Here is a 26625-nt window from a genome sequence, read left to right as displayed (position 1 = left end):
TGCCCAAGTTGACTCAACTAGTAAAGGGCAGAGATGATACTTAAATGCAAATCAGATTATTCCAAAGTCCTCATTGCCAGAGATTCACTTCTGTGACTCTTAAGAGTTCAGAAATGAAGAGACAGGAGGTTAAGAGGCTGGGTTCTGGAAGTACAAGGGCCATCTCTCCCCTGCAGGGTAAAGCAGAGGCATAAAGCCACACCCTCTTGGGGGACTATGGCAGACTGATACTTGGGGCATCCAATGGAGGACTGAAGTCAGGGGCGGGGCTAACTCAGGGATGGGGGGGGCAGCATCCCCAACAGCATTTCAGAGCATGTGGTGTCAGGAGGCAGCTACAACCGGTGAGTGGATACCTTTCCCCAGCTGAGGCTTTCCTCTCATTACACCCCTCTTCCTGTCTACTTCTTACCAACCTGTAACTTCCCTGAGGCATCCAAGTCATAACTCTCTCTTCTACAAGGGTCCTTATGGAGAACCTGCACCCAGGACTGGTGTCTTGGTTGGCCTCTAAGCTGTGTTTCTGTTTGTATCTGAGTTCTCAGTTCTCTTCTTAAAAGTCAATATGATGGAACCAGGAGCCTCATCGCATGCCTGTAATCCCAGCTACTTGGGAGGATGAGTCAGGAGATCACAAATTCAAAGCCAGCTTGGGCAACTTAGTGAGATTCTGCCTCAAAATTTAAAAATAAAAGTGGGGGAGATGTAGCTCAGTTGATAGTGCACCCCTGGATTCAATCCCTAGTATGGCAAAAAAGAGAAAAGAGCCCATGTGGTGGTTTTGATGTGACTTGTACAGTTCTTTCTATTCTTCACTTTTTGGCTTATGAGAAACAAAATGAAACCATCTCCTTACCCTCATGTTGGGAGAGAATATCCTCCTCTCTCTATAGTTTCCATTCCCTTTCTCTCACTTTCTCAGGCACCAAAGTCTTCTCCAAAACCCTACTCTATCACTGGGTCAGGAGCCTTCTCTCTATGGCTCCTGAATCTGCATTCTTAACCCACTGGATGGGAGTCTTTAGTCTCTTCCAGTTCCTCCTCCAAAGATGTATTCTAGAAGCTTCAGCCTCAGGGAGATGATTGAGGAGGGATGTCTTTGATCCTTCTGCAGCCATGACCACTGTCTTGCTGCCCTCTCTGGCTTTCAGGTATGTCTGGGGAGGACCTATTAGCTTTCTAAGCTCTCCTGTGAAATTGTGTCTTTGTATTCCTAAATGCCAGGGTTGACTGTTCTTTGGTGATCCCTTTGTCTAGAATGAGGAAAGCTCAGTCAGCTTGGAGGTCTTCCTCTGCAGAAGTATCCATGATGACTATTCTTAAGCCAGAGATTGCTTCCTATACTAGTCTTAAACCCACAACTGTTAATTCTCTGGCTCTCTCTCTTTTTTAATATTTATTTTTTGCTTGTAGTTGGACACAATACCTTTATTATCTTTTTTTATGTGGTGCTGAGGATCGAATCCAGGGCCCTACACACACTAGGTGAGCACTCTACCACTGAGCCACAATCCCAGCCCTGGTTCTTACTGTTTAAAACTTGAATTTGATCTAATTTCCGTTCTCTTACCACCACTGGCTCCTGTTATGACTTTGGATAAGTTTAGGTCCTCTCTTGGGTTAGCTTATTTGGTCTATTCAGAAGAGAGAACTCTGATCAAAGACCAAAAACTCATTCTTTTCCCCCTCCCCTCCACAGGTTTGAGAATATGCCGTATCTCCCTCCCCTTTCTGCCAAGGACCCCACATTGTGGTCTTTCTCTAAGAATCCCTAAGATTGGTATCCAAGGCAAGGCAAAATGCCCCTCCCCCCAACAAGACTGTTCAGCCCATATGGCTCTGATCGGTTGGTCCAGCTAGCAGCCAGGCTCCGGCCAGCACTATGTGATACCATGATCACCGTAGGAGACCAGGAGTTCCCTGCACACAGCCTGGTACTAGCAGGTGTGAGCCAGCAGCTGGGCTGCAGGGGCCAGTGGGCTCTGGTAGAAGGCATCAGCCCTTCCACCTTTGCCCAGCTTTTGAGCTTTGTTTATGGGGAGAATGTAGAGCTGCAGCCTGGGGAGCTGAGGCCTCTTGAGGAAGCAGCCAGGGCTTTGGGGGTGCAGGCCCTGGAAGAGGCATGCAGGAGGGCTCGAAGGGACAAGGCTGAAGAACTGGATGAAGGGCTGAAGAAACATCAGGAGGAGCCAGAGAAACCCACAAGGGATTCAGAAAGAGGACTGTGGGGGCTCAGAGAGATGCAAAAACCAAATAAATTTTTTAGAATTGGTTGGAGGGAACAGGAGACATTGCACGGGCACAAACCACCAATAGAGTACTCTGAGATGACAAGAGCAATACCAGAAGGTCAGGGGGAGATGAGATCAGAGAAGAAACTCAGCCAAATCCCTGTTGACTACCAGGGAGCAGAGAGAAAGCAAGGAGTGGTCGTGAGGGTGACAGAGAGAACAGGGGGCTCTGAGGAAAGTCTTCGGTGGTTCCCTAGTCCCCTTCCCCCAGCAGGTTCCCTCCAAACCAGCATTATCCCCAAGCCTTGGTGGGCCGAGGCCCCTTGGTTGGGGGAGGACCAGCCTGGCCTGTGGAGCATCTTGCTGTGGCCTCCCAGATATGGCACTCCCTTCTCCCATAGCACACCCAGCACTGGAACCTGGCAGGAGGTCTGGCCTTGGAATCAGAGGTGAGTGAAGGGCCTAGTGGAAGACTCTAGTCTGGGAGGGAGTGGTGTAAGAAAGGTAGCAGTGATGGATGAGGGGTACCACACCTCTTATCTCTACATTTCCTAAGCTGGTGTTGGGCCAAGAAATTCCCACCACAGGGGCAACCAGGGCCAAGCCGTGAGGGTTCGGGAAGGGGCCAGTGTTGACCAGGCTCCCAGGTCTTTCTATGGCTATAATTCTTCCCTGCCCTGTCCCCCAGGATCCCTCTGACCCTGAACAGCCCTAAAGGGTTCTGGAGTCAGAATCAGTTGGCTTCCTCCAGCCCTACCCCAGGTAAGCCCCTCACTGTCCTGCACACATGGTCTCTTCCCCCAGGGCTAGGTCCCAGGCCTGACCTGAGCAGGGACCCCCACCTCACTCTGCTCCCTTTAGGTTCCCTCCCCCAGGGCCCTGTGCAGGTCAGCCCTGGGGAGATGGAAGACTCTGGGCAGGAGCGCACAGGTGAGTAGGGTGAGGGCATTTTTGCTTCAGCCCCACTGGACCTACTGATTTCTTGCCCAGGTGTTAAGACTGTGGGATTCCTGGCCCTGCCCCGCTTTGACTTCTCTGTCCACACAGGCTCCCGGACAACCTGTATGGGTCAAGAGGGCACAGCAGGCTGCTCATCTCGCCAACACCCTCCCCCGCCTCCTGCTCGGTCTCGGCCCTATTCTTGCTCTGTCTGTGGAAAGAGGTTTGCACTCAAGCATCAGATGGAGACGCACTACAGAGTCCACACAGGTATGGGCGCCCAGCCCAGTGTGAAGCTGTCGGCATCCTTCCCTACCAGCGGTCTACCCACTCCTGGGTCCCTCTCTCCGGCTCCGGCGCAATTTCCTAGTCTCGTCGCCCAATGTACCCCAGGCTTGGTCAGCCTTCGTCCCCTGTTCCTTCCTTAAATGGCCTACCCCTCCCTCTGCCCTAGGAGAGAAACCCTTCTCCTGTAGCCTCTGTCCTCAGCGCTCCCGGGACTTCTCTGCCATGACCAAGCACCTGCGGACACACGGGGCTGCTCCCTACCGCTGCCCTCTGTGCGGGGCCGGCTGCCCTAGCCTGGCCTCCATGCAGGCGCACATGCGCGGCCACTCGCCCAGCCAGCTCCCGCCCGGATGGACCATACGCTCCACCTTCCTCTACTCTTCCTCCTCCTCCTCGAGGCCGTCCCAGGCCTCCACCTCTCCTGGTAGTGCGCCCTCCACCACCACCTGACGGTGTGTTGGTAGGTCCTTTGGCCTCAGACGAATCCAATTAGATTTAGCAAATTTGACTTCAGAAGCGCCGCAGGACAGGCGCCGAGAGCCCTCTCCCGGATGACCGCGGGTTACAGAAGCCTGGGTCAGCGAGCTCCTGTGGGCTGAAATTCGCACGAGTGAGGACTAACTGTATGGGAACTGTTGATTTTATCACCATAATAAAAGAGTTTCCTGTGCTCTCTGGTCTGGACAGGAAAGCCGAGCGCAGGCTTTAGTCCGTGTTTCGGCCCCCCGCCCCGCCCTCCCCAGTTAGCCCCTTGTCTTGTAGCGCCCCCTGGTGGCTGTGCTAACCAGCGGGACCGACACTTTCCCCATCTCTCCGGGTTCCTGGGCCTCCCACAGAGGCCATTGGCCATGAGGGCTCGGCATCCCGGCAAACTTCACGTCACGTCTTGCAGGGGTCGGGGTGAACTGTGAGATCGGAGGCACTGGCTCCATCCACAGCAATGCATGGTGCGCTGACTGATCTGGGCGCGCCCGGCCCAGAACTGGAAAGAAGCGCATGCTCCGGCTCTGCTTTCGGTTACTCGTCTCCTCTCCCTGAGCGCACAACCATCGTGCCTCAACACGCGACGGAACGGCTCCCGAGTCGCTCCTAGACCTGAAACTAATCCTCTGCTGCCGCCCCTTCCCCAGCCCACGCCTCCCGTACTGGCTAACTTCATTTGCCAGCGTCTGCCGGGTTCCCAGGATCTGAAGCCCGCGGCACCCTGGGAGTGGTAGTCCATTCGGACCGCTGGCTCCGACAAGAACAATGGGAGGAGTCTGGGGCGCGGACCACACCTCCCGGAGACGGGGAACTGGTTTTCCGGGTCCCAGTCGGGAACCCCGTATTCTCAGCTCTCGCGTCCGAGCCGCCGGCGGAAGGAGCAAGGCGTTTGGACTACATTTCCCGGAGGCCCCTGCGCCTCGCCCCTCTACGGCCCGGACGCAGGGTCTGTGCTCTCTTCAGGTGCGGTCTGAGGGTGACGGCCGCCCGGCCCCGGACTCCCGCTCCCGTGGTGCCCTGCGCGTGGCCGGCCCAGCCCCCGGCTCCCGCCAGCCCCGCGGCGGCGCTGGTTGTTGTCGTGAGCCGCAGCCGCCCCGCTTCGCCCCTCCTCCGCTCCCCTCCCCCCGACCCTGCGCACGGGCCGCCCCTCCCCCCGCCTCCCCGGCCCCTCTCACGGTGCCAAGATGGCGGCGGCGGCGGGCGGCGGCAGTTGCCCGGGGCCTGGCTCCGCGCGGGGCCGCTTCCCGGGCCGGCCGCGGGGCTCCGGCGGGGGCGGGGGCCGCGGCGGACGGGGCAGCGGGGCCGAAAGAGTGCGGGTAGCTCTGCGGCGCGGCGGCGGCGCGGCGGGGCCGGGCGGAGCCGAGCTTGGGGAAGATACGGCCCTGCTCCGTTTGCTGGGGTTCCGCCGGGGCCTGCGCCGGCTCCGCCGCCTGTGGGCCGGCCCGCGCGTTCAGCGGGGCCGGGGCCGGGGCCGGGGCCGAGGCTGGGGCCCGGGGCCGGGCCGAGGCTGCGTGCCAGAGGAGGAGAGCAGTGACGGGGATTCCGACGATGAGGTGAGGTAGTCGGAGGCGTCCCCCGCGCCGGGTGGGGCGGAGGCCGGGGGGCTTACAGGACCTGGGTGCCCCCTTGGGGTGGCGTGGGCAAGTGGGATCCTCAGAGCTTCTGTGGAGGAAAGGCTTCTGGGAACAAGCATGGAAGGAGGTAGTCTGCAGAGAGCTTTGGGTGGATAGGGCCTCTGAAAGTGGATAGAGAAGCCCTGTCTGCAGCTAGCCTCTTGGGCCCCAGACAGGTCTTGCCAAAGTGTGTTGGGCTGATCCTTCTTGGTAGCAAGACTAGGGGAGTAGAAGTGTGGGCGAGAAGGCCATGAGGACTGCACGCCTAATCAGTGGTGGTTGACAGCAGCGACGGCAGCAACAGCAGCAGCATGGCTTTAGTGGACTAGAGACTAGAGCAGTCAGAGCTCTTAGCTGTAGGCTTTCCCCCAGGACCTCAATCTCTGACACATCCCTAGTTTCACCAGTGCTCCAGTTCTTCTGCTGATCTTAAGGTAGAGTGGTGGAGGGCTTCTTGGGACAGGGTTTGAAGAAGAATGAAAGGGAGGCTGAGACTGGGCACTCTGCCTGGTCTGAGTTCAGCTCAGGATTTATTCCCCTAACCTTTCAGAAAAAGCAAGAGAGTGTCGACTGTATTGCTGGGACCCCTATTAATCACCTGAGGACTCAGTGGAGCCTGATATGATAAACCATTTGATGCTTGCTCCTTCCCCTCCTTGGGTGTCCCTACTCCCATCTTCAGGAAGAAAGTGGCCTGAAAGGGTGTAAATGGAGGTTCCAATTTGTTTTGAGTTGAAGATGGCCATTGGTGTAGGGCTTACTTGCCTAACCTGAGGTGACACTGTTGTGTTTTCTTCTGGGCCAGGAACCCCTGGTGGCTGTGCTTGTCTGGCCTGGCACTGGGGAGGGGAGTTTAGAAACACCTTGTGCCTCCATTTGTAGGGAAAGACCTTCTTGTCCATTTATTTTATAAATAGGCAGAGGTACATTAAGGGGTAAGCTGGGGATGTTTCTCCATACCTTGAGTCCCAGGTGGAACCAGGGCTTTGGCACTGACTGCTGTTTCTCCCCTCCACCCGGTCCCCTAAATCAGGAGTTTCAGGGTTTTCATTCAGATGAAGATGTGGCCCCCAGTTCCCTGCGCTCTGCGCTCCGATCCCAGCGAGGTGAGTGATGGGGGAAACTCTACCTCTGTAGCTTTACAAAAATGTTATTCTTGCCCTTTGTGTCAGTTCTTCCCTGTTCTGCTAGTCTCCGTCAGTTACTGAGTATGTCCTGTGTTCAGAGTCCAAGATAGACTGGGCTGTGGGGGAAACTGATAAGTAGGACTTAGTTTCTGCCCTTCTGGAGTACCTTCCTCAGTCTGCAGGGCCAGTTTGACCTATCTCCCCACACCTATTCTCCTTTTAGGTCGAGCCCCCCGAGGTCGGGGCCGCAAACATAAGACGACCCTTCTTCCTCCTCCTCGCCTATCAGATGTGACACCTACCCCCCCAAAGACCCCTGCCCGGAAACGGGGTGAGGAGGGCACAGAACGGATGGTACAGGCACTGACTGAACTTCTCCGGCGGGCCCAGGCACCCCCAGCCCCCCGAAGCCGGGCATGTGAGCCCTCCACCCCACGTCGGTCTCGGGGACGGCCCCCAGGAAGGCCAGCAGGCCCCTGCCGGAAGAAGCAGCAAGCAGTAGTGGTAGCAGAAGCGGCTGTGACAATCCCTAAACCTGAACCCCCACCTCCTGTGGTTCCAGTAAAACACCGAACTGGCAGTTGGAAGTGCAAGGAGGGGCCTGGCCCAGGACCTGGGACCCCCAAACGTGGAGGACAGTCTGGGAGAGGAGGCCGTGGAGGCAGGGGCAGAGGCCGAGGTGGGCTCCCCCTCGTGATCAAGTTTGTTTCAAAGGCCAAAAAAGTGAAGATGGGACAGTTGTCCTTGGGACTTGAATCAGGTCAGGGTCAAGGTCGACATGGGGAAAGTTGGCAGGATGATCCCCAAAGAAGAGTTGAATCTGGACAAGGAGGGGGCCCTTGTTGCAAAAAGCAGGAGCAGAAGCTAGAGGAGGAAGGAGAGAAGAAGAAAGAAGAAGAAAAGGATGAGGAGGAAGAGGAGAAGGAAGAGAAAGCTGAGGCTGAGGAAGAGGTGATGCTAGCTGAGGAAAAGGAGGAGGCAAAACCACCATCACCACCTTTAACTCCTCCAGCCCCTCCACCCCCTCCTCCTCTCCCACCCCCGTCAACATCTCCTCCCCCTCAACCTTGCCCTCCACCAACCCCGGTCCCAGTGTCTCCCCCTCCACCACCAACCCCTCCACCACCTCTGGTCCCAGAGGAGCGAGAAGAGTCCCCACCTCCTGCAGTCCCAGCTACATGCTCCAGGAAGAGGGGCCGGCCTCCCCTGACTCCCAGCCAACGAGCAGAGCGGGAAGCTGCTCGGGCAGGACCAGAGGGTACTTCTCCTCCCACTCCAAACCCCACTACCACCATGGGAGGCCCTTCAGAAGACAGTCCCACAGTGGCCCCCAAAAGTACCACCTTCCTGAAGAATATCCGGCAGTTTATTATGCCTGTGGTGAGTGCCCGCTCCTCCCGTGTCATCAAGACACCCCGACGATTTATGGATGAAGACCCTCCCAAGCCCCCAAAGGTGGAGGTTTCACCTATTTTACGACCTCCCATCGCCACCTCCCCACCTGTTCCCCAGGAACCAGCACCAGCTCCCTCTCCACCACGTGCTCCAACTCCCCCATCTACCCCAGTCCCACTCCCTGAGAAGAGGCGGTCCATCTTAAGGGAACCCACATTTCGATGGACCTCACTAACCCGGGAGCCGCCTCCTCCTCCCCCCGCCCCTCCACCAGCCCCATCTCCACCACCTGCCCCTGCCACACCTTCCCGGAGGCCCCTACTTCTTCGGGCCCCACAGTTTACCCCCAGCGAAGCCCACCTGAAGATCTATGAATCGGTGCTTACTACTCCTCTTGGGGCTCCTGAAGCCCCTGAGCCAGAGCCACCTCCTGCCGATGATTCTCCAGCTGAGCCTGAGCCACGGGCAGTGGGCCGAACCAACCACCTCAGCCTGCCTCGATTTGCCCCTGTGGTCACCACTCCTGTTAAGGCTGAGGTGCCCCCCAGTGGGGCTCCACCTCTAAGCAATGGGCAGCAGCCTCAGCCTCAGGCTCAGCTACAACAGCCCCTGCAGGCCATGCAGACCCAGCTACTGCCCCAGGCACTACCACCCCAGCAGCCACAAGTGCAGCCGCAGCCATCACCACAGCATACACCACCACTGGAAAAGGCCCGCATGACCAGCCTGAGTTCCCTACCACTGTCTGGGGTGGAGGAGAAAATGTTCAGCCTTCTCAAGAGAGCCAAGGTACAGCTCTTCAAGATTGACCAACAGCAGCAGCAGAAGGTGGCAGCGGCCATGCCGGTGAGCAAGGTGCTGTGGCCAGGCCCTTTTCCCTAGTTCATCCAGCTGCCTCCTTAGACACTATTCAGCACTGTCAGCAGCCTTCAGAACCAGTTCTTCCCTTATCCTCTAGTGTCCTGTTTTGTCCTCGATCCTATTCCTTCCCTATGGCTATTCCCCTGTCCCCATCTGTCTTTACTTCCCAGATCCTGACCCTGTTTATTCCCCTACCAGCTGAGCCCTGGAGGGCAAATGGAAGAGGCTATGGGGACTGTCAAGCAGACCCCAGACAGAGGCTGTGTCAGGTCTGAAGATGAGTCCGTGGAAGTCAAGAGAGAGCGCGCCTCGGTACGCAGTTGGAGGAGGGTTCTCAGAAGTAGGCTAGTTACGGAACACAGGGAACCATTGCCCACACTTATTTCTGGTTGCTCCTCTCCCAGGGCCCTGAGTCACCTGTGCAAGGCCCCCGTATCAAACACGTGTGCCGTCATGCTGCTGTAGCCCTTGGTCAGGCCCGGGCCATGGTACCTGAAGATGTTCCCCGCCTCAGTGCCCTCCCTCTCCGGGACCGGCAAGATCTCGCCACAGAGGGTAGGGGGGTTAATTTGGGGGGTGAGTTCTTGACAGCCACCTCAGGTTTGTGTATGATCAAGCATACCAGGAAGCTAGAAGAGAGGGAGCCTAGTTGGGGGGCTTGGAGTTAGATGGCCAATGAACTGAAATGCTGGATCTTTGACAAAGCAGGTTGACTCGGGAGCATCTAGAACCTATCAGCATGGGAAAGTAGAGGCCAGAGGGCCAGCTGAATGGAACTTGAGGGAGAACAGGAAAATGAGGCAGGATGCCTGGTGGCTTTGTGGCTCCATTTCCACTCTACCTTTTGCAATAGATACGTCATCAGCATCTGAGACTGAGAGTGTCCCATCCCGGTCCCGGCGGGGGAAAGTGGAATCAGCTGGACCTGGGGGAGACTTGGAGCCTACAGGGTCTGGAGGGACCCTGACCCACACACCCCGGCGCTCACTGCCCTCCCACCACGGCAAGAAGATGCGGATGGCCCGGTGTGGACACTGTCGGGGCTGCCTGCGTGTGCAGGACTGTGGGTCCTGTGTCAACTGCCTGGATAAGCCCAAATTTGGGGGCCCCAACACCAAGAAGCAGTGCTGTGTGTGAGTAGCTGGGGGTGGCCTTGTTCCCACCTGGGGTTGTTCGTGATCCAGACCTCCTACCCCAGCCCCTTTTCTGCCCAGCCAGAGCAGTGGGATTGGCATCCTTGTGGAGAGCTTCCTCTCTTCCCCCAGACCACCAGTCCCCTACCCTGGTGACGTGCTGCTCCCCTCCCCAGATACCGAAAGTGTGACAAGATAGAGGCTCGTAAGATGGAACGGCTGGCCAAAAAAGGTAACCAGGTTTGAGGAGCATTTTTTTTCACGAAACCTTATGTAGATTTGTGGTGTGGAGGAAGCCACGTTTTATTTGCTCTTCCTCGTTATCTTTGCAGTTCTCTGCCTTTGTCTGTCTTCTTCCCCATCAAATGTATCATAACTCCTCCTATATTCATTCTGTCTGCCCCACTTCTTTCTTGTCTTTTTTCTATCTCATTGTCCCATGTCCCCAGCTAAGCTCAAATCCTACTAAGTCCCCTGTTCCCACAGGCCGGACGATAGTGAAGACGCTGTTGCCCTGGGATTCGGATGAATCTCCTGAGGCCTCCCCGGGTCCTCCAGGCCCACGTCGGGGGGCGGGAACTGGGGGGCCCCGGGAGGAGGTGGTGGCCCCCCCAGGACCCGAGGAGCAGGACTCCCTCCTACTGCAGCGCAAGTCAGCCCGGCGCTGCGTCAAACAGCGACCTTCCTATGATATCTTCGAGGACTCGGATGACTCAGAGCCCGGGGGTCCTCCTGCTCCTCGGCGTCGGACCCCCAGAGAAAATGGTATGGACTACTTTATGTTTTCTCCATCAAGCAATCGGTTGTTTCTTTTTCTCTTTTTTTTTTGGCCATGTTGGGGATGGAACTAAGGGCTTAGCGTATGGTAGGCAAGTGCTCCATTTCTGGGCTACGTGCAAGCGGCAAGGCATTCAGCACCAGGGCTCTTATCAGTCTGCTTGAGAGGGTGGCTGAGAACAGAGGAGGAGGTAGTTTTAGGAGAATATACAGAAGTGGTATGTGAGGATCTCACTGAACTTACTGAGCAGGGCCTCAGGGTCATCCTTGTGGGTCTTAGTTAAAGAAGGCCTTGGTAATCTAGGTAACATTGGGGTTGTAGAAGACGATCATGGGGTATAGATGGGGAAGTCTCACTGCTCCCGTGTCCTGCCTAGAGCTGCCAGCACCAGAACCTGAGGAGCAGAGCCGGCCCCGCAAACCCACCCTGCAGCCTGTGTTGCAGCTCAAGGCTCGAAGGCGCCTGGACAAGGTCAGCACGGCCCGCTTCGAGAACCCCGAGCCCTGTGTGAGGCATGGCTCCTGCCCTCCAGGAGCTACCTGGCAAGTCAGGGTGACGGGCACACCGGAGTACTGTGGTGTGTCCACACCAGAGGACAGGCCTTAAGGGATGAGTCAGGCCTTGCCTATATGGAAAGCAGAGTGGAGTCTGGGCAAAGGTCAGGGTTTGGCAGGCTAGGGGAAGGGCATTGAGGAGGGGAGTCTGCAGAGAGGGTGAGATGGGCAGCCTCTGACCAGTTCTTTATCCCTCTTTAGGATGCTTTGGGCCCTAGCCACTTTGCTTCTTTTCCCAATGGCTGGACGGGAAAACAGAAGTCCCCAGATGGTGTGCACCGGGTCCGTGTGGATTTTAAGGTATGTCAGCGAGGGGGGCTGGTTGTAGGGTTTGTAGTTGGAAGAAGCTTTTTGCTTGTGTCAGAGTAGCCAGGGCTTAAAGGATGGATCTGACCTAGGTTCCTGGCTATTCTGCAATCCTGTGTCCCCTCTTCCCCCAGGAGGATTGTGACCTAGAGAACGTGTGGCTGATGGGTGGCCTGAGCGTGCTCACTTCTGTCCCAGGGGGGCCCCCAATGGTGTGCTTGCTGTGTGCCAGCAAAGGCCTACATGAGGTTGGTGTTCTCCCTCTTTTCACAGACCCCCCCCAAGTCTTCATTGGCCCTTCCTGATTATTGGGGCCATCTCATCTCCTGGCCTTCTAACCTCACACTGTGCCCATCATTTGCTCTTTCTCACCCCACCTCCAGTTGGTGTTTTGCCAAGTCTGTTGTGACCCTTTCCACCCATTCTGCCTGGAAGAGGCTGAACGGCCCCTGCCTCAGCATCATGATAGCTGGTGCTGCCGCCGCTGCAAGTTCTGCCATGTCTGTGGGCGCAAAGGCAGGGGATCTAAGGTTGGGCACAGGGGCCAGCCTGGAATAGGTGGAGGCATGCGAGAGGGGTATATCCCTATGCCGATAGGTTTTACCATTGCCATCTTTCTCCAACATTCCGTAGCACCTTCTGGAGTGTGAGCGATGCCGCCATGCTTACCATCCAGCCTGCCTGGGGCCCAGTTATCCAACCCGGGCCACACGTAAAAGACGCCATTGGGTGAGAGATGAGGCTCACAACCCTCACTATGGTAGTGTAATTATGCCACCACCACCCTCGACTCGCCCCAGGGTTCTCAGGAGGAGGGGAGGGCTGGCATCACTTTTGAGAATTTGATTAATATTTTCTCTTTAAATTTTCACAGACAAGATTTAGATGCAGAATTTGATGTAATGGTTTTAGGAGCTGGTGCATTCCACATTCCCAGGCTCAGCATTACCTGCCATAGCCTGATGTCCATTTCTGCCCCTCTCCTCTTCCTCGTTGTTTCCCCCACAAATCTCTTCTCCTCTTATTGTCCTTCCTCATCTGTTCCCTTCACTTCTCCTCACCTATCTTCCCTGTTGTATTGCTTTAGCCCAATGTCTGGTTTCTTCCTAATATCACCCTGCTCTCCCAGATCTGTTCGGCCTGTGTGCGCTGCAAGAGCTGTGGGGCAACTCCAGGGAAAAACTGGGATGTTGAGTGGTCTGGAGATTACAGCCTCTGCCCCAGATGCACCCAGCTCTATGAGAAAGGTGGGACCTGCCAGGAAAATGGGGACTGGAGGACCAGAGGGGAGGAGGCCAGGCTCCTGATATAGGGTCCAACATAGGGCCTCTGCCAGCAAGAGTTGGAACAGATAGTCTAGTGGCTTTCTACCTTCTAGCTACATAACTTTTTCATTCAGAATATCCTCCCACAGAAGTTCATTTAAAAGAGGGACACAGCCCCTCTGAGGGTGGTAGGAATAAAGGGCCTGGGACCCTACTCTTGGTCAGTTTCTGAGATCCTATCTATAAACTTCAATCTCCAGTTGGCAATTCAAAAACTTGGGACTTTTTCCTAATTTGTTCAAGCAGCACATTTAGCAAGACCCTGGTTTCTGAAGGGCATCAGGGCTGCAGAGTTAGAAAAGAGGCTTCATCTTCAGCCAGTGTGGGGGGACTATTAGGGACTTGAGACAGGCATAATGGGTGCCTCCTACATAGCAGTCAAGGTGTGGTTAAGCTCTCCACAGGGACTGTGAGGGGTAGGGAGTAACTCCAGCCTCTCTGACTCTTCCCTGCTTCCCTTTTCCTCTAGGAAACTACTGCCCAATCTGTACACGCTGCTACGAAGACAATGATTATGAGAGCAAAATGATGCAGTGCGCACAATGTGACCACTGGGTGCATGCCAAGTGTGAGGGGCTCTCAGGTGAGTAGGCAGAGTACCTGGGGTGTAGCTTCAGCCCTAGGGGGATCCTTATCCCACCTCAGGTCCTCAGACAACATGTGGCTAAGTGTTCTTCATGGCCTAGGGGCTCCTAGGACCTCTGCCATCCTCCCAAAACATATTCTCCTCTCCTGCCCGGCTGTTCTAGATGAAGACTATGAGATCCTCTCCGGGCTGCCAGACTCGGTGCTGTACACGTGTGGACCATGTGCTGGGGCCACACAGCCCCGCTGGCGAGAGGCCCTGAGTGGGGCTCTACAGGGGGGCCTGCGCCAGGTGCTCCAGGGCCTGCTGAGCTCAAAGGTGGCAGGCCCACTGCTGCTGTGCACCCAGGTCTGGAGGGCCCAGGAGGCAGGATGGGTGGGGCCAGGCCCAGCACCAGCCCTGCTGACTTTTCCTATTTGCAGTGTGGGCAGGATGGGAAACAACTGCACCCAGGTCCCTGTGATCTGCAAGCTGTGGGTCAGCGCTTCGAGGATGGCCACTATAAGTCTGTGGTGAGTGGGACATGGGGAGGAAAGAGGAGAGGGTAGGGCTAGGTCTGTGGGTTAGGGTTGGGGCTCAGACCCTGACAAACCCCCTTACAGCACAGTTTCATGGAGGACATGGTGGGCATCCTGATGAGGCACTCAGAAGAAGGAGAGACCCCAGAGCGCCGGGCAGGAAGCCAGATGAAGGGGCTCCTATTGAAGGTAAGCACTGGGGGATGTTGTTCCTAGGGCGGTTGAATGGTAGTGGGGGGAGAGAGTGGATTCATCAGATCCTGCCCCCACCAACTTTTGGGGAAGCCAGTTCTCATCCTGTTAACCCACTCCCCAGCTGCTAGAATCTGCGTTCGGCTGGTTCGACGCCCACGACCCCAAGTACTGGCGACGGAGTACCCGGCTGCCAAAGTGAGCAAGGCTGGGTAGCAGGAGGGAACCAGGGAGTGAGGGCAAAGACAGGGGCACCTACAAATCCAGGGTCAAGCTGGGCTGAAAATAGATAAGGATCAGAATTAGGGTTGAGGCTAAAGAAGAGGGTGGTGAAACCAGGATGAGATTGCCTGGCGGTTGTGGACTAGCAAAGACTCAGGTTGTGTAAGTTAGCTCTTGCTTTGTTTCTACTTTATATAAGACAGTTGAGGACAGAGCAGTGAGCAAATAAGATTGGACTCTGCTTAAAGAGCTCACGTTTGGGGTGCTGGGCAGGTATTAATGATCTAGATGGGTAGGGTGGCAATGGGGAAATCCAGGGGGCTGTGGGAGCCTAAAGGAGGCACCTGCTGGAGGCTGGGGATCAGAAAGGCTTCCTGGAAGCAGTGATATCTGAGCTGAGAGGTGGAGGAAGATTATTTCAGGCTTGAGGAGAACAGTATTTCTTACATCAAAGGAGGCACAAGAGGACCTGGCTTATTTGGGAGACTAAGAAAACTTCCACATGGAGAGAGGACAAAGAGTGTCATGGCACATTTAGACTGATGTTGTGGGTGGGCCCCAGTCCAGCTGTCCTTGTTAGACATATCAGATGCTAACCTTGCCTGTCCACAGCGGAGTCCTTCCCAATGCGGTGTTGCCCCCATCCCTGGACCATGTGTATGCTCAGTGGAGACAGGAGGAACCTGAGACCCCAGAATCAGGGCAGCCTCCAGGGGATCCTTCAGCAGGTACTGGAATGTGGGTGCTGGAAGCTAGTGCCTTTGAGCTTGAGGGCTAGTCTGCTGATCCTGATTCTTGGACTTCTTTTTCTGCATTCTTTCCAGCTTTCCAGTGCAAGGATCCTGCTGCTTTTTCACACCTGGAGGACCCCCGTCAGTGTGCACTCTGCCTCAAATATGGGGATGCGGACTCCAAGGTGAGGGCTGCTGTATGAAGCCTCAGGTTGTGGGGCCCTGGAAGCTCCCTCCTCCATCATACAATTCCTCTTCTGCCTATAGGAAGCGGGGCGGCTTCTGTACATCGGGCAGAATGAGTGGACACATGTCAACTGTGCTATTTGGTCAGCTGAAGTGTTTGAGGAGAACGATGGCTCCCTCAAGAACGTGCATGCTGCTGTGGCTCGAGGGAGGCAGATGGTGAGGGCTGGGTCCTGGAGAGAAGGGCAGCCCTGGGGTCTCAGATAGGTCCCTGCCTTTAGCGGAAGCAGCTCTTACTTCACATTTTCTACCAGGATGTGTCTTTTGACTGCTATTTCTAGATACCTTTCTTGGTTGTTCCAGGACTCTGATGCTACACTGACAGATCTGGCCATAATTTGAGCCTGAAGCCTTGGGGGACTAAAGTTAGGCTTTAGTCTTTTTAGTCTTGTTGATTGAACCTGTACTAGATGTGCTATACCGTGGCATTTTATGCTCACTCTGCCCCCATGAAGTGATGAGGTAGTACCTGGGTCAGAATTGCCCCCATGGACTGTCTGGCCTGGGGCAGGCCTCAGAGAGTGCCAAGTGCTCATCAGCGCTTGGATGATGGAGATTCTGACTGCAGGGGTTAGTTGTGAAGACCAGATAGAGTAAAGCAGGCTCCACATTCGAACAGTGTGAGGAAAGGAAGATGCTAAATGTCACTCAGTAAGTGTTGCCTATTGTTAATCTTTCTCTTTTTTTTTTTTCAAGTTGTCTAATAATGCTTTGTTTCAAAACCCTGAAATGCAGGGCTAGGGTTGTAGCTCAGAGATAGAGTGCTTGCCTAGCATGCATGAGACACTGGGTTTGATCCTCAGCACCACATAAAAACTAAAACATTAAAAAAAAAAAAAAAAAGGCCCTGAAATGGTTTGGATGTGCTCCTCGCCCTGATCAAGGAAGAGGTTTAGCCTAGTGAGAGCTTTTGTTGAGGGAGGTGCTGGGTTAGGCAGAATCCTAGAATCAGCAGTGCCCGGCATGAGACCCTGGCTCTAGTACCTGGCTTGTCCACTCAACAGCCCTTTCCCTTTGCAGCGCTGTGAGCTCTGCCTGAAGCCTGGCGCCACAGTGGGCTGCTGCCTGTCCTCCTGCCTCAGTAACTTCCACTTCATGTGTGCCCGAGCCAGCTACTGCATCTTCCAGGACGACAAGAAGGTTTTCTGCCAGAAACACACAGACCTCCTAGATGGCAAGGTGGGCCAGGACAGTTGGGGAGACAGCTAGCTGCCCATTGCACTTTCAGTGTCTCCTCCTTGTATGTTCTCTCTCAGTCCTTAGGACAAGCTTCGGACGTGACCATTCAGTCCTGGCCTATATAGCTGTCCCCTCACATACCCCCACATTCCCCTCACTCCCACCAATCAACCTCCATTTGCCTTCCACTTCACAGGAGATTGTGACCCCTGATGGGTTTGATGTTCTCCGCCGAGTCTATGTGGATTTTGAAGGCATCAACTTTAAGCGAAAGTTTTTGACAGGCCTTGAACCTGATGCCATCAATGTGCTCATTGGTAAGCCACTTGGATTCTCCCTACTCTTCTGACCGTGCTTGTCCAACTACCCGTCCTGATCTCTTGTTTGCACCACAGGCTCCATCCGAATTGACTCCCTGGGTACTCTCTCTGATCTCTCGGACTGTGAGGGACGGCTCTTTCCCATTGGCTACCAGTGAGCAATCCAGGGGTGATTAGTGGGTTGGGGAACTTCAGGACTGGATCCCTTTTTTCAAGTTGTCCTAACCCTCTCATCCCACACCCTCCACCTACCAGGTGCTCCCGTCTGTACTGGAGCACAGTGGATGCTCGGAGGCGCTGCTGGTATCGGTGCCGAATTCTAGAGTATCGGCCGTGGGGGCCAAGGGAAGAGCCGGTTCACCTGGAGGCAGCAGAGGAGAACCAGACCATTGCGCACAGCCCTGCCCCTTCCTCAGGTCTGGCTCGGTACTATCCCATTCTTTTCTTTTGATGCTGCCCTCCCTAAATGGTTATCCATCAGCCTCTCTTTCCCTGCTCCCCTGGAGAAACTCCAGGAGGTGCTTATTTGTTTGTAATAAAAATAATAATAATAACTTACTGGCCATGCATTACCTGCCTAGGGCTGTGCTCAGCATTTCCTAGGAAGTGATTGGGGGGAGAACACCCTGTGACTAGCTTTAGAGGAGTGGTGACTTGGGGACAGCCGTAAGAAGCGGAGTGGTTTTAGTTCCTGGATTAGGGCTATATGATATTTAATGCTTCACCAACTCTGGTGAAGGTATGGGTTCTGTGGTATTATATCTCATGGGGGACTTTTGCTATTGCAGTAACATTGGTAGAACTGGAATTTGAACCTGGATCTACTTATTTCCCAACTGGCAACCTCACAGCCATGCTGACAGGGAGGGATTAGAGCTAGATGACTCAAAGAATGTACTTAGAGATTAGTAGAAAAGGGAGAGGTCATTGTGGGCCAAATAGGAGGAAGAAGTGTGGATTGTATTTGTGGGTTAACAGTCTTACTCCAAGTTGGAGCATGATATGAAGTGGAGAGAAGAGGAGGGTGCATCCATCCTGACAGGAGAGAAGGGAGTGTCGAGAAGAGGCAGAGATCATCTTGCAGAGTCTGGGTGGGGCCAGTTAATGGAGAGCCTGAAACACCAGGATGAGGCTTATGTGTTTGATGTGGCATGCATGCTCGGAGCAGGTAGGAAGTGGCAGGACTGGCTATGCTGGAGAGAGGACACTGCAGCTCATGGCAGGTGGTGCCTACTGTAGAGAAAGCAGTGGGCAACTAGGAAGTGGGGAGATAGCAAGGATGGGGAAGAGACATCGTGAAAGGACCCTGATGCAGGTGTTCATAGAGGTTTTACAGGTGTCACAGATGGGGCCCAGTTGATGACAGGAGTCTAGTACATGATGTGACCAGTTCAGGGTTGAGGTCCTGGACGGTGTATTTAGTTTAAATGAAGGGGGTATTGTGATGGGACACTTGGACTGATCACCCCTAATGCAGTTCTCTTACTTCTTCAGAGCCCCCATATCATGAGGATCCCCCACCAGATACAGATACCCTAATCCCTGGAGTTCCTGAGCATCACTCGCCTGTTCAGAGTCTGGATCCCCCACTCCGGCTAGATTCAAGCAACGCTCCTCCTCCAGCCCCCCGCTCCTTCTCAGGGGCTCGAATCAAAGTGCCCAACTACTCGCCATCCCGGAGGCCCTTGGGGGGTGTCTCCTTTGGCCCCCTGCCCTCCCCTGGTGAGCACTTGGGGAGTGTCCAGGGGAGGGTGAAGTTGGGGAGGCTGGAGCCACTGGTTGACGCACTGACCCTTTTCACCACAGGAAGTCCATCTTCTCTGACCCACCACATCCCTACTGTGGGAGACCCGGACTTCCCAGCTCCACCCAGACGTTCCCGTCGTCCTAGCCCCCTGACTCCCAGGCCGCCAGCATCAAGGCGGGCCTCCCCTCCTCTCAGAACGTCCCCTCAGCTCAGGGTGCCCCCTCCTACCTCAGTCATTACAGCCCTCACACCTACCTCAGGGGAGCTGGCTCCCCCTGGCTTGGCCCCATCTCCACCACCACCCCCTGAAGATCTGGGCCCAGACTTTGAGGACATGGAAGTTGTATCAGGACTGAGTGCTGCTGACCTGGACTTTGCAGCCAGCCTACTGGGGACTGAGCCCTTCCAGGAAGAGATTGTGGCTGCAGGGGCAGTGGGGAGCAGCCATGAGGGCCCCGGGGACAGCTCAGAGGAAGAGAACAGCCCCACTACCCGCTATGTCCACTTCCCTGTGACAGTGGTGTCTGGCCCTGCTCTGGCGCCTGGCACCCTCCCGGGAGTCCCCCGAATTGAACAGCTGGATGGAGTGGACGATGGCACAGACAGCGAGGCCGAGGCAGTCCAGCAACCCCGGGGCCAGGGGACTCCTCCTTCAGGGCCTGGAGTGGGCCGATCTGGAGTCCTCGGGGCTGCAGGGGACAGGACCCGACCTCCTGAGGACCTGCCATCAGAAATTGTGGATTTTGTGTTGAAGAACCTAGGGGGGCCTGGGGAGGGGGCTGCTGGTCCCAGAGAGGAGTCACTTCCCCAAGCACCTCCCATGGCAAATGGCAGCCAGCCCTCCCAAGGTTTGCCCCCTAGCCCAGCCGATTCCACCCGGACATTTGCCTGGCTCCCTGGGGCCCCAGGAGTTCGGGTGTTAAGCCTGGGCCCTGCTCCTGAGCCCCCTAAACCTGCTACATCCAAGATCATTCTTGTCAACAAGCTGGGGCAAGTGTTTGTGAAGATGGCTGGGGAGGGTGAACCTGTCCCACCCCCAGTAAAACAGCCACCTTTGCCCCCTACCATTCCTCCCACGACCCCCACCTCCTGGACTCTGCCCCCAGGACCCTTGCTTGGAGTATTGCCAGTGGTAGGGGTAGGCGTAGTTCGCCCTGCCCCACCTCCGCCTCCGCCTCCACTGACGCTGGTGTTTAGCAGTGGGCCCCCCAGCCCACCTCGCCAGGCCATCCGTGTCAAAAGGGTGTCCACCTTTTCTGGCCGTTCCCCACCAGCACCTCCCCCAAACAAAACCCCCCGGCTAGATGAAGATGGGGAGTCCTTGGAGGATGTCCCCCAAGTTCCAGGACTTGGTAGCAGTGGGTAAGTGAGTGTCCTGAGGTTGGGGCAGCAAGCAAGGATGATGGGCAGGAGAAGGCAGCTTGTCCTTTTCATGGATTCTCCCTGCCAGGTTTAGCCGAGTGAGGATGAAAACACCGACGGTGCGAGGAGTTCTCAACCTGGATAATCCTGGGGAGGAAAGCTCTGGGTGAGTGGCTAGGTCCCCTTTTCCTAGAGGCCAGTCTGGGACCTCTGTTCCTTTTTCTAACAGGTCTTTCTTCACAGGCCCCTCCAGGAACGGTCCCTTCTGCTGCCACTTCCAGAAGCAGGTCCTCCCCGGGCCCCTGATGGTACCCCAGACCTGCTGCTTGAGTCCCAGTGGCACCACTATTCAGGTAAGGACCAGTTTTTCCTTTTCATTGCCTTTTTCTTGTGCTCGACTTAACTAGATGACTGACACATCCTGAATTGACCCAATTTTAAAAAGTGCATACCAGTAGCTGAGGGTATAACTAACTTTAGAGGGGCCCTGGGTTCAATTTTTAGCACCCGAAAACAAAGGAGAATATACCTAGTGGTTGTGAGCCCAAGGCTAAGTGCTATGGTCACAGAGATACCCATGGGGATCTCAAGGCCTTGTGGCAGAAACAGACATAAAAATGATATTTTAGCTTTAATAACATTTCAGCAAAGTCCTCAAGTCCTTTGTCTGACCTGCCCAGGGTAGCTTGGTCTGCCAGGGTCAGAGAGATAGGTATCTAGTCAAGCTAAAGATGGACATCTTGGGGATCATCTAGAGAGGATGACCATAGGACCCATAAGGGGGCCAGGAACAAGAGGACCAGAAGAGAGTGGTCAAGGAAAGGGAGTGGTCATTTGGGAATCTACCTGCCATAGGAAGCACCACTGGGAGTCTGGGAACAGTGTATGGTATGAGCAGGTGGAACAGGGGTGAGGAGGATATTGTGTCACCATCCAGAATTAAAAGGTATTGGCTAATGAAGAAGCTAAAAACAGGGCTGGGGATGTGGCTCAAGCGGTAGCACACTCGCCTGGCATGTGTGCGGCCTGGGTTCGATCTTCAGCACCACATACAAAGATGTTGTGTCCGCCGAGAACTAAAAAATAAATTAAAAAAAAAAAAAAAAAAAAGAAGCAGCTAAAATCAACATCAGGCACCTTGCCCAAAAGTTCAGCTAAGGATTAGGAGGGGGAGGAGGTAGGGCAGCTGCTTAGAAGTATTTGGTGTGAGGGTTGAGATGAACCAAAGGATGCTTGTGGAAGGAAAGGCGAGTGGGAGAACTTATGGTGGTTAGCTTCAAACAGGTAACTCCTGAGATGGAGGAGAAGAGGTGAGATAGGTATCAAAGCAGAAATTGGGAGATGATAGGGGCGCTCAGAGTAGTTTTGATTGCAGGATTCAGTGAAGCTGGAAGTGAAGTTCTCTGTTTAAGGGCAGTCTCTCGAGAGTGGGGAGAGTCAAGTCAGTTGGTGGTCAAACAGCCTTGCTTGGGATTTGTGGCCCAATCCTGTCCAGGTGTTTGGATTTTCTCATTACACAGAGATTAACTGTTGAGCACGAAAGTGGAGCAAGGTGGACTGAGACTGCTTAACTGAGAGGCTGCTTAGGGGTCAGAGACAACATGAGGATATGGCAGTAACTGTGACAGGAATTCGTTGCTCTTAGGGACCATACCAAGTTTTGGTAGAGGAAGTAAACACACAATGCAGTACAAGTGCATTGCAGTTTAGATGGGTACTGTGAGGGAAAAATGAAAGAGTAGCTGGGCAAGAGCCCTGCAGTCAGCACTATTGTGCAGAGGTGAGGATGGGGAGCAGGTAAGAGAAGAGCTAGAAGTGGTTAGAGGTGGACCCTGGGGTGCTGAGTCCTGGGATGATACGAGTCACACACACAGCAAGGGTCTGGTTTAGAGTTTCACTTGGAGCTGGGGAGGGTGTGTGGGCAGGATACCCCTGAGAAGTGATATGGCAAGAATGTGTCCATTGGGTTCTGCTGTTCTAAATCATATTCCACTCAGGCTTTTGTGCTCTGACCCTGAACCCCAGATATAATGACCAGCTCTCACCTCTGAGAGGAGAATGTGGGGTCCTAGAAGCCAGGGAAGGAATGTCTCAAGGAGGGAGGGCACACAGCTGTACCAGTGCTAATGCTGGCACCACAGGATACAGACTGAGAGCTAGTCATTATATTTTCCCAACCTGCCAATTTTGGTGTGTCCCAGAGTCCTGCCCTTGATTTGACTATCTATACTCCCAGATGTTCTCTTCTGGCTTTACATATACATCTATAATCTGATAGTCCCCATATTGCTTTCCCAACCCAGACCTAATCTTTGAACTCCTAGTTTGCAATCTGCTGCCTCCTTTCCTTGCCATTTCCACCAGCAAGTTGCAGGGGGAGTTTTCTAAGTGGCAACCCAAAGCCATAATGTCCATATTGAGCCCTTGACCTTCACCCCAAATTTGTTCTTCTTTTTCTTCGCCATTGCAGTCAGTGGCAGTTTTATCCTTTCTCCATTTAAGCTCCAAACCTTGGAATTGTCTTTGGCCACAACTGTCACATCCACTTCTATGTCAGCAAGTCACCTACTCTTATCTCTAAAATCTATTAACCCCTGAGAAGTCTTTTAAATACCTTAATGAATAGTGTACTTGGTTCTATGTGTATGAGTATGTATGCTTGTAATATATATATATATATATATATATATATATATATATATATATATAATTTATTATTATTATTATTATTATTATTATTATTATTTTGGTCCTGGGGATTGAACCCAGGGGCATTTAACTACTGAGCCACATCCCCAGCCCTTTTTTATATTTTATTTAGAGGGTCTCGCTGAGCTACTTAGGGCCTTGCTAAGTTGCTGAGGCTGGCTTTGAACTTGCAATCCTCCTGCCTCAGCCTCCTGAGCCCCTGGGATTATAGGCATGCTCCACCACGCCCAGCTTACTTACAATATTTGTAGAAACTTACTGCATATAGGGCTGGGGCTGTAGACAGTGTTAGAGCACCTGTTTAGCATCTGTAAGGCCCTGGGTTTGATCCCCAACATGGCAAAAAAAAAAAAAAAACCCCAAAAAAAAAACCTGCAAAACATGATTTTCCAGTATTTATAATTTGTGTGAAAAACAATGATGATTGATATATGGGCATTTATGATAGACTGGATTTGAGTGAGCAATCTTGTGTGGCCTGCAGAGTTCAAACACTCCATGCCTCTTTGAAACTGTTCTGATGGTTGAGAAGTCCTATAGAAAAGGAACCGCAGCCGGGCGCGGTGGCGCACACCTGTAATCCCAGCAGCTCAGGAGGCTGAGGCAGGAGGATCGTGAATTCAAAGCCAGCCTCAGCAATGGTGAGGCGCTAAGCAATTCAGTGAGACCCTATCTCTAAATAACATACAAAATAAGACTGGGGGTGTGTGGCTCAGTGGTGGAGTGCCCCTGGGTTCAGTCCCCAGTACCAAAAAAGAAAAGAAAAGGGACTGTAGGCCCCTTAGAAAAACCCATGTTCTGGACTAGGGTGTAGCTCAGTGGTAGAAAGCTTGCCTAGGCATGTGAGACACTGGGCTTGATCCTTAGCACCACATAAAAATAAATAACATAAATAAAAGGTATTGTGTCCATCTACAATTTAAAAAAAAAAAAAATTAAAGAAAAGCCGGGCAGGGTGGCACATGCCTGTAATCCCAGCAGCTCAGGAGGCTGAAGCAGGAGGATGGTGAGTTCAAAGCCAGTCTCAGTTTAGTGAGGCATTTAGCAACTCAGTGAGACCCTCTCTCTAAATAAAATATTTAAAAAGGGTTGGGGATGTAGCTCAGTGGTTGAGCACCCCTGGTTTCAATCCTCCGTACGAAAAAGAAAAGAGAAACTATGTTCTGGGCTGGTGGTGGCATGCTTGCTTAGGGTGTTTGAGGCCAACCTAGAGACAATCCCCAGCACCACCAAAAAAAGAAAGAAATCCTTTATGAATGTCTCATTGAGAAAATTATGTCCATTTTATAGGGCTCACTGGGCAGAAGGAGCAGGAGGAGGGTGATTGGACTCCATAGTCTGTGTGCCTGGGGGAAGGGAAAGTGGTGTCTGCAGGGGGTACAGTGGGATGTTGGAGACTTTTGACTCCAGGAAGGTGATCCTTGCCCTCTTACCTGCTCATTGGGACCAGGTGAGGCCTCCAGTTCTGAAGAAGAACCTCCATCTCCAGAGGACAAAGAGAACCAGGCTCCAAAACGGGCTGGCCCACATCTGCGCTTTGAGATCAGTAGTGAGGATGGCTTCAGTGTGGAGGCAGAGAGCTTGGAGGGTGAGTTGGGAACAGTAGTGGCAGGGAAGAAGAGTGGCCCACAAGACCTCCTCCTGACTCTACTCTGGCACTGCTCTTACTCCAGGGGCGTGGAGAACATTGATTGAGAAAGTGCAAGAGGCCCGAGGGCATGCACGGCTCAGACATCTCTCTTTTAGTGGTAAGTAAGGGGTAGATCCACAGGGACTTGGGGGCTGGGATAACTCCCTGAGGGCAAGGTGGGCCTTCCAGGATTTGATCCATCATCAACCTCTCTCCTCAGGAATGAGTGGGGCCAGGCTCCTGGGCATTCACCATGATGCTGTCATCTTCCTGGCAGAGCAACTGCCTGGGGCCCAGCGCTGCCAGCACTATAAGTTTCGCTACCACCAGCAGGGAGAGGGTCAGGAGGAACCACCCCTGAATCCCCATGGGGCTGCCCGTGCTGAGGTCTATCTCCGGTGAGAGGTCTGGGAGCTCTCAAGGGTGGGAGCTGAGTCTGTAGTATTGAAACCAAGTCCTGGGAAGAAGACACTAGGCTGCTCCAAGAGTGGTGGGGTTTTGTTGTTTGTTTTCTTTTCAGTACTGGGGATTGAACTCAGGGGTACTCTACAAAGCCACACCTCCAGCCCCTCCTCCCATTTTTGAGACAGGCTAAGTTGGACAGTCTGGCCTTGAACTCGTGAACCTCCTATCTCAGGCTCCCAGGTTGCTGGGATTATAGGCCTGCACAATGCCTGACTCCAAGAGTTATTTCTAACATAACATTCACATCAGAAGAATAAAGCCCATCATTTCCCCTTTTGCTGTGTCTTCAACAGCATATTCCTCCTGTGCTGTCAGCAGCAGACCAAGGCCACAGAATCTGTAGGCAGCATGAAGGAATGTATGACCCTCCCTCCCTCCCTCCTTCCCACCTGCAGGAAGTGTACCTTTGATATGTTCAACTTCCTGGCCTCCCAACACCGGGTGCTCCCTGAGGGGGCCACCTGTGACGAGGAAGAGGATGAGGTGCAGCTCAGGTCAACCAGGTATGGAGGGTAAGCTGGGGTGCTGTGGGTGGTCTGAAAGAATCCTAAAGAGGGTGACCAGGGGTAAGAGAGCCCTCTTTTCTGGATTCCACACTTCTGTATCCCACCAGACGTGCCACCAGCCTGGAACTGCCCATGGCCATGCGCTTTCGCCACCTCAAAAAGACGTCCAAAGAGGCTGTGGGTGTCTACAGGTTAGTGGGGTCGGGGGAGGTGCCCCTTGGGTGGATGGACAGGTGCCCTGGTAGGGGGCAATATGGTGTCTGGCCCTCTGCCCCCCTGAGTTTCCCCTTATCCATCCTACACGGCAGATCAGCCATCCATGGGCGAGGCCTGTTCTGTAAGCGCAACATCGATGCCGGCGAGATGGTCATTGAATACTCTGGCATTGTCATTCGCTCTGTGCTGACTGACAAGCGGGAGAAGTTCTACGATGGGAAGGTGGGCTGCACAGGCCATGGGAATGAGGTGGGTGAAGTGGGCCAGTCCTTGGGGACGAGCACCTGATTCTCTCCACCCATCTCTGTAGGGCATCGGGTGCTACATGTTCCGCATGGATGACTTTGATGTGGTGGATGCCACGATGCATGGCAATGCCGCCCGCTTCATCAACCATTCATGTGAGCCCAACTGCTTCTCTCGTGTCATCCATGTGGAGGGCCAGAAGCACATTGTCATCTTTGCCCTGCGCCGCATCCTGCGTGGTGAGGAACTTACCTATGACTACAAGTTCCCCATTGAGGATGCCAGCAACAAGCTGCCCTGCAATTGTGGCGCCAAGCGCTGCCGACGGTTCCTTAACTGAGGCCGTGGCTGCCCACCACGACTCCTCACAACTCCTCTTGCCATCCTGCCCCTAGCCTGAAGGATCCCTAGTCCCTCAGAGCATCTCACTTCCACCCTCCTGTTCAGAGTGGATGTGGACATGCAGGCGGCAAGGGGCCTGCCTCTACCCTTCCAGCAATTGCCCCCTTCCTGCCCTGGGGGCCCAGGATGTAGATATTGTACAAAGGTTTCTAAATCCCTTCTTTTCTATGCACTTTTTTTATTTAAGAGGGTGGGGTCCCAGGTGGGAACCCCCCACAATAAAGTCTGTCAATGTTTGGAGAGGTGGTCTTCCCGTGTGTGGTGTTGGGGGCAGGTAGGAGCTGTTGCTTCTCCATACCCCAGCCCTTCCTGAAC

At 54.1% G+C, this 26625-nt stretch overlaps 2 protein-coding genes across 5 annotated transcripts; both read left to right on the top strand.

The window, feature by feature from the left end:
- The first annotated feature begins 1799 nt into the window (after positions 1-1799).
- On the top strand, positions 1800-3908 carry Zbtb32 (zinc finger and BTB domain containing 32). Of its 2 annotated transcripts, XM_076839186.2 has the most exons (6): positions 1800-2349; positions 2425-2680; positions 2920-2993; positions 3093-3161; positions 3279-3440; positions 3625-3908. In XM_076839186.2, exons 1-6 carry the CDS (start codon positions 1800-1802, stop codon positions 3906-3908), a joined length of 1395 nt encoding a protein of 464 aa, XP_076695301.2. The 2 variants fall into 2 exon arrangements, with proteins under 2 accessions (XP_076695301.2, XP_076695300.2); XM_076839185.2 differs by having other exon boundaries at positions 1800-2680.
- Positions 3909-5125: 1217 nt separating this feature from the next.
- On the top strand, positions 5126-26533 carry Kmt2b (lysine methyltransferase 2B). Of its 3 annotated transcripts, none has more exons than XM_076839655.2 (37): positions 5126-5494; positions 6588-6660; positions 6905-8922; positions 9136-9249; positions 9342-9492; positions 9791-10070; positions 10247-10302; positions 10557-10835; positions 11225-11319; positions 11604-11702; positions 11843-11956; positions 12092-12238; positions 12342-12437; positions 12838-12955; positions 13503-13616; positions 13783-13967; positions 14042-14131; positions 14222-14326; positions 14454-14527; positions 15164-15279; positions 15376-15467; positions 15550-15687; positions 16549-16707; positions 16904-17024; positions 17103-17181; positions 17283-17443; positions 18522-18749; positions 18834-20136; positions 20225-20302; positions 20380-20489; positions 24296-24433; positions 24519-24593; positions 24696-24873; positions 25336-25443; positions 25554-25637; positions 25755-25884; positions 25973-26533. In XM_076839655.2, the coding sequence occupies exons 1-37, from the start codon at positions 5126-5128 to the stop codon at positions 26246-26248; spliced, it is 8151 nt and encodes a 2716-aa protein (XP_076695770.2). In that variant the 3' UTR covers positions 26249-26533. The 3 variants fall into 3 exon arrangements, with proteins under 3 accessions (XP_076695770.2, XP_076695769.2, XP_076695771.2); XM_076839654.2 differs by having other exon boundaries at positions 25336-25452; XM_076839656.2 differs by lacking the exon at positions 6588-6660 and having other exon boundaries at positions 5431-5494; positions 6905-8931; positions 25336-25452.
- Positions 26534-26625: the final 92 nt, after the last annotated feature.

Source organism: Callospermophilus lateralis, chromosome 18 (assembly GCF_048772815.1).
Source record: "Callospermophilus lateralis isolate mCalLat2 chromosome 18, mCalLat2.hap1, whole genome shotgun sequence".
Taxonomy (NCBI): domain Eukaryota; kingdom Metazoa; phylum Chordata; class Mammalia; order Rodentia; family Sciuridae; genus Callospermophilus; species Callospermophilus lateralis.
Note: the sequence above shows the minus strand (reverse complement) of the source record. Positions and strands in the feature narration are given on the sequence as shown.